This window comes from Salvelinus fontinalis, chromosome 18, assembly GCF_029448725.1.
Source record: "Salvelinus fontinalis isolate EN_2023a chromosome 18, ASM2944872v1, whole genome shotgun sequence".
Lineage (NCBI taxonomy): Eukaryota > Metazoa > Chordata > Actinopteri > Salmoniformes > Salmonidae > Salvelinus > Salvelinus fontinalis.
Window position 1 is genome coordinate 11,509,994 of NC_074682.1, and position 6,776 is coordinate 11,516,769.

The 6,776-nt window shown below is 43.0% G+C and overlaps 1 protein-coding gene across 1 annotated transcript; it reads right to left on the minus strand.

Moving 5' to 3' along the window:
* Window positions 1-566: 566 nt before the first annotated feature.
* Window positions 567-3,390, minus strand: LOC129815953 (transmembrane protein 51-like). The gene is made up of 2 exons (XM_055870164.1): window positions 2,942-3,390; window positions 567-1,590 (listed from the first exon to the last, which is right to left on the minus strand). Exons 1-2 carry the CDS (start codon window positions 3,340-3,342, stop codon window positions 1,179-1,181), a joined length of 813 nt encoding a protein of 270 aa, XP_055726139.1. The 5' UTR covers window positions 3,343-3,390; the 3' UTR covers window positions 567-1,178.
* Between the last annotated feature and the right edge of the window lie 3,386 nt (window positions 3,391-6,776).

Below are 6,776 nucleotides of genomic sequence, written 5' to 3' on the forward strand. Positions count from 1 at the left end.
CACACAACACCTGTGTACTGTCTGCTGGTCAGTCAGCTGAGATGAAGGTACACAGATGGAGAGAGGTGCATGGCAGAATTTGAAGGCGAGTAGTCCTATGAAGACATGGACTGACTGCAATAATATTCTACATTTGATCCTTTTTTCAACGATTTTGAAGCATATAACCATTGCTAAAAGACCACACTGTCACCTCAGATGCAGCTGCAAATCGGTGTTGGACTGAAAGAGATGCATAAGTCGTCAGACACCGCAGACAGAGCAAAGGAATGGAACATACAAAAGAGAAGACTGCGTCGCCAGAGACGGGTTAGATTAGAAATGTAAACCGATCCATACATTTTAAATACAGTACTGAGTTTTTAAAAGTTGAGACGTGTGCTTTTGTTTTTTAGCTTTGAGATTCAAGTGTTCAAGACAGTCGGTCAAAAGAACTCTGCCGAAAAGAAGCAGCGATTTGTAGGGGCAACTGAAGGCATCATGTCTAATGTGGAGACAGACCCAGAGGACCCCGATGCATTTTTAATAACCCCCCCACCCTGGCGCTCCCCTGAGTTTGAGGACCTGATTGCATCAGCAGACCGAAGAAGAACAACCAAGTGCGCTTATGGAGAGAAAAAGGAGAGGGTCACACTGGCGGTCAGAATCTCTAGTCTCCACAGAGTGTTAACACCCAATTATTCCCCTTATCCAAAACTTGGTGGAAAAACAGCTTTTGAGAGCTCAGAGATAAGTTATTTCGACTGGTATGGAAGTGGCTTCAGAGGTGTAAGGCTCATTAGGAGTCTGAAACTAGGGTATTTGGTGCAGTGTGTCCTGTAGGGCAGGGTTGTGCGGTATCCAGGTTCTTACCTTCACACCATTCCTGTACCATACCGTGATATACAGTATTACCGGCAGTGCACACAAGGGGTGCTAGTTCTTTCCAAACATAAAAAAGTAATTTGAAATCCTAGAAATTTGATGCACAAAACAAATGTAGGTAGCAGGGTTAGGTAGGTAACAGGGATCTTGATCCAGGAGGGGATTGACTGTCTGCTATAACCAAGAAGCTTGATCTTGCAAGCTAGCCACTTAGCAAGTTAGCAAACAAAATGAATAGCTGGCTCTCTGAGCTGGATAATTTAATTTGGCACATCTTCGATAGTTAACTTGTAGTTATAAGCAGCGGCGTGCTGTCAGAACTCAGGCATCTTGTCGTCATACTGTGGTGGCGGAGTGATTGGTTCAATGGTCACCTTTGCATCAGTAGGGTTGCGAATGTTAAAACGAAAGTCCTTCAGATGGAGTTTCTCAGACTCGATTCTGCGTACCCTGTTGGGCCGTAGTATCCGGCCGGCTCGGCTGCTGCTGTGGGGGTTGGCTGCAGCGGCGGGCTGGAGCTCAGGAGTGGGACTGCTAGGATGAGCCTCCTTAACTGGGGCAGCACTTGGCCCCTCAGCCTCGTTTTCCACAGCACTAATGAGGTCCTCGTAGGAAGGCAGCTGGGAGTTGCTCTGGCGTAAGTTGCTCTGGCGAATGGGGAACTGGCCACTGGTGACCGCCTCCTCATAGCTGGGCACGTTGTAGACTGGGACTGGCTCATCTAAACTGCAAAACAATGTACAGGGACACCGGTTTAAAATAAGTAACATTTCACATTTGTGCCATCATTTACATTTCATGTTTTTTTAAGGATACTAGAAATGCCTAAAATAGCTAAGTACTGCTTCTTACCTGATCATAATCCCCAAAACATCCGTAGCAAGGACATTAAGACGTTTTGTATTGCCATGTTTTTGCTATTGTTAGCCTCACGAATGAGAGCCAATTGTAATGCAGGAAGTTGTACATACACAACAACAACTAGTCAAACTGGCCCGTTGTGGTAAAAAGCTTTGCAGCATCTCAGAGATCAATGTTTGTTTGTTTCTCTCATGGATATTCCTTTATTACTACTGGTATGTGATGACATTTGGTGCTAGTTTTGCAGGTGAAAAGCTCCTTTAACTAGCTTGGATTGGGAGAGACTAGATAACTGGTGCTTTAATGGAACTGTGTCAATCAAAAGGGACAATTATAGGACATACAGTTATACAGGAACATTATCAGGAACATATTCATTTCCAGGCATCATCCTGGGAACTACAGTGAGCTCCAAAAGGGAACTACAGTGAGCTCCAAAAGGGAACTACAGTGAGCTCCAAAAGGGAACTACAGTGAGCTCCAAAAGGGAACTACAGTGAGCTCCAAAAGGGAACTACAGTGAGCTCCAAAAGGGAACTACAGTGAGCTCCAAAAGGGAACTACAGTGAGCTCCAAAAGGGAACTACAGTGAGCTCCAAAAGTATTGGGACAGTGAATTTATGTTGTTTTGGCTCTGTACTCCAGCACTATGGATCTGACATGATACCATGGCTGAGGTTAAAGTGCAGACTGACAGCTTTAATTTGAGGGTATTTTCATCCATATCGGGTGAACCGTTTAGATATTACACCACTTTTTGTACATAGTCCCCCCCCGTGTGTTTTAAAGTAGTCAAAAGTTTCATATTTGGTCCCATATTCCTAGCACACAATGATTACATCAAGTCATGTATGGCGTCATGTTGGAAGTGTTTAGAAACACATTCTATTCTTATTTACAATAAAAGGTGACTGCAAAATGACACAATACATTATTTACCATTCATTTCTATTGGGCACAAAATAATCTCAATCACAACAAAAACAAAAAGCAAATGCATCCAACAAGTTTGTTGTCACAAGCTTGATGTATTCATTGTGTGCTATGAAAGATGAAACCAAATACTTCACTTTTTACTACAATTCCCAATAATTTTGGAGCTCACTGTAAGTCATATATGGGTTTATAGTGAAAACAAAGCCTCTGAATCCCTTCTTGGATGATTCAAATCAATCACTGTTAGACAGTGATTATCTAAATCAATTGAAGCACTCACTTCTGTCCTGCCTCCCCAGCCACATGGTCCACGAAGCGGACTCCTATGGCCCGTGTCTCCTGTCTTCTCTGGTGCTTCCTCCGCTTGTTCCTCACCCCCAGGCAGATAGACAGTAGCAGCATGGCCACCCCTGCCCCCACCAGCACATAGGCTATTGATAAGGTCTTTGCTGCTTCCTTGTCCTCCTCGCCATCGCCATCCTCACCATGGTCTGCTGGCTCTGTTATACTGGAGTTGCCTAGAGTCTTGGTTGTCTGGGTAGCATCCCCGGGAACCATTGTCCACACAATCATGACAATGCCCAGGGCTATGAGCCCCACCCCAAGGGCACACAGGGCATACGAGGAGCCCAACCGGCTGACCCCATGGCTGGAGCTGGCTGGAACACCACTGGTACACATCCCCCCACCGAGTCCCACCACCCGACACTGTAGACTGGGGAGAGGAGACTTGTCCTAACCTGCAGTGTGGGAGAAAGGGGGGTGGTTCTCGCATTTAGTCAGGAGCAGGGGTATAGCAGTACAATAAAACCGGCAAAGGGCTAGACTAGCTGAAATCAGATGACAATGAACAACTTCCTGGGATAGACACAATGTGGCTGGGAAGGGGGCCAAAGACAAAGCAGTTCAAGGAGGTTTACATGAACCCGTGTTTTCGTTCTTCACAAACACATTTGACATAATGAAGAGCTGCTGGAATAGTGCCAACCAAAGAAAGCTGAATGAGTATGTGAATGAGCCAATCACTGACCAAAAAGCACCTGGACAAATGTAGGTTAATAGTGATATACCTCCATATCATGCTATGAATCATTGTTAACGTGGCAAATACAGACTTTTTTCCCCTGCCCGCACCACCGGAAACCTCTTTCTCAAAGCTAAGGATCTTGATCACGTTCTGCGCACGTGTTATTCTACTCACACTCCCCCTCCCTTCAAAAGTCTCTCTTTACTCACCCTCTTCTGAACCATGATAATGTAACCTATGTAGCTGACTCATTTTTTCCGAACAACTGAAATAAAAACCCTGTAGCGATTTCAACCAACATTCCCCCAAAAATATATTATGAAGGCTATACCACCTTCGCGGTCTATTGTAACGTATATTGCAGTTGCACAAGCAGGACGCAGTATCTACACATGATTGGAGCAACAAAAAATCCCGTGTCTTTATAGTTGCTGCCATATCTTAGCCACTAGCCAGAGTTCCTGAAAAAAGAACACTACTAATTTGACTGCCTGTATGACGACTGCTTAGCCAATGCTTGCAATGATGATGAAAAAATAACATTACTTCGCTAATTAGACTGCATGTCTGTGTCTTGCTTGTGCTTGATATGGGCAATTGCATAACGGAATTGAGCTGAGACCTAAGATTTTTCAGTTAAAACGTATGCCCAACAAAAACCATTGATTTCAAAGTTTAACAAACCATACAACTCTGTGCACAGTGACTGCTTTTAACAATTTACAGTGAACATTTGACAAAAACACGTTTCCTGGAAGAACTGTGCAGATGCGAAGTTTAATAGCATGAACTTCTGTAAAAATTTCCCTTAGTTTACAGTATGTGTACACCTTTTAATTAAGATTATAAAAATGTCCGCAGAAAGAATGGTGTGTTAGCTACGACATGACACATTGACTTTGAAAAAAATCTCTTTTGGTTGTTCAACTACAGTAAGTGAAGTGAATTTACACCAGGTAACGGAATTGCGGTAAAGGAATTTCATCATGGGTCCCTGATCTGTACCACACAGAAATGCATAATTATGAATATGGTGGTGTATCCTAAATGGGTACACAAAAAGGTATACACATGCAATATCCTCTTTGCATATTTGGGTATTATTCTACACACTGGCTATTATTTTAATGAGTTCTGGCCCCAAAACAAGACCAAATTTGGTTGGTGTGGACTGGGCCATATCTGAACCAATCATAGACTATGTTTCACAAGTTTGGACGTCAAAGTACAGCACAGTAGAGCTCAGTAGAGTACAGTACAGCTCAGAAAACTAGAGTTCAGTATAGTACTAAAGTAGAATATACTCTACTTTTCTTGACTGTACTGAACTCTACTGCACAGTGCTGTGCTGTCCAAACTTGTGAACCCAACTGTAGCCAACTAAATTGCATAAATTCCATTACAGATTTTTTATAGTAATGGAATTTAGAGTTTGAATCATTTAATAATTCATAAACAAATTTGAAATAAGTAAAAACACTAACTAATTGGTCTACCTTTACTGGTTACTTCTGTGAACTTTCATAAACCTCCATCATGAGCGAGAGAAATGAAAACATATCTTAAAAATATGTGGGTTTTTGGTATCAGACTTTTAAGGCAATGTTTCTTAAACTTACAGAAGGCAAAACTAAATACAAGTGTTTATCTTATGTAGCTGACAGGGGTCTTTACTTCAACATTGTGTTTTGCTGTTTTCACCATTAACTTTTAATACTTTTTTCTGGTAGATGTTTACTAAGACCCCTTTTCTATCGGTTTGACCAGAAATCAAAGCCTTTGTTTATTCCTCATTTTTAGGATGGAAAATGGTTGGAAAATGTATATATGTTTTAACTTATAGACTATGAACTTCACATGTTGGCGCTCATGAGTCCTTTTACATGGAAATGACCATATGCTGCCTAGATAGCTGCATGTAAGTTTTGGATTGGGGCAAAAAAAAACATCTGTGTTTTAACCACACAGGTCCTACTAACTGCTCAGCTGAAGGTTGGCAGTGGAACATAAGCATGTATCCGGATTAAAGGTTGGTAACCGAGCATGTATCCGGCCGGTAACCAATCTGACAATGGGTGAGTTCGTTTTGCGTCGCCCGGCGCACAATTATTCCTTAAGTTGTTTGTCAAATACTGCTTTAGACTGCTTACTGTTTGTGATGATACTCTTCATAGTTATGCTGCCATATCATGTAGTACTGAGAGTTGCCAATCTTCGCAATGATGACAAAATAACAAATGGCTATTTTGACCTCCCGTCAGTGTTTTGCTTGTGTTTAATATGCTTGCCTAAAAAGCTGCATGTAATTCAGCATATAAGAAGAACATGAAATTGCTAGACTGCTTGTGTCATGCTTATGTTTGCGTCTTTTACAAGAGACAAAGTTTGGACGAACATGTCGTTTGTGTGCAACATGATAGCTGCATGAAGCCTGTCAACTCTTCTGGAAAAAAGAACATAAAAGCGTGCCAGCTAGAGGCATTGAATGCATAGTTCCCATTCTTCCCCCTCACTTCCCCTTCTCCCCCTCTTTCTCCCATCTCCCTTCCCCCCTTGTCCTTCCTTTTCTCCTTCTCCCACTTATAGGTCTTTAATGTACAACATTAAGTTTCCCTTCCATGTCAAGGAGGGGGAAGCAGCAGTGGAGCAATCAGCAGAAGCTATGCAGGCAGCGAAGTGGGCAGCAGCTAAGGCCTCCCAAGTGCCAGTGGCACAGCAGTCTAACGCTTTGATCACACCGGCAATGTCCTAGGGGAAAATAGTACGCAGCATCATCTGGATATGTATGCAACAAAAGTTGAACATTCACCTTCTGTTACCATTTCTGTCAAGCCGTCTATGCATAGTTTGACGCATACGTTCGATAAATCAGAACGCACTGCAACTGCCTCTGCAACACAATGTAATTCTGGTGTACCAAAAAGCAATTACACTGTCGGCATTGCAGTGCTAGAGACGTTACTACAGACCAGGGTTCATTCCCGGGCTGTGCTACAACCGGCCGTCGCAGGGAGTCCCATAGGACGGTGCACAATTGGCCCATCGTCGTCCGGATTATGGGAGGGTTTGGCTCCTCGCGCTCTAGCAA

Bases quoted from the DNA above. Each gene is read 5' to 3' on its own strand.
- LOC129815953 (XM_055870164.1), bottom strand. From the start codon at position 3,342: ATGTGTACCAGTGGTGTTCCAGCCAGCTCCAGCCATGGGGTCAGCCGG. The intron at 1,591-2,941 runs GTGAGTGCTTCA...ATTGTTTTGCAG, and splicing joins GCTGGGGAGGCAGGACAGAA to TTTAGATGAGCCAGTCCCAG.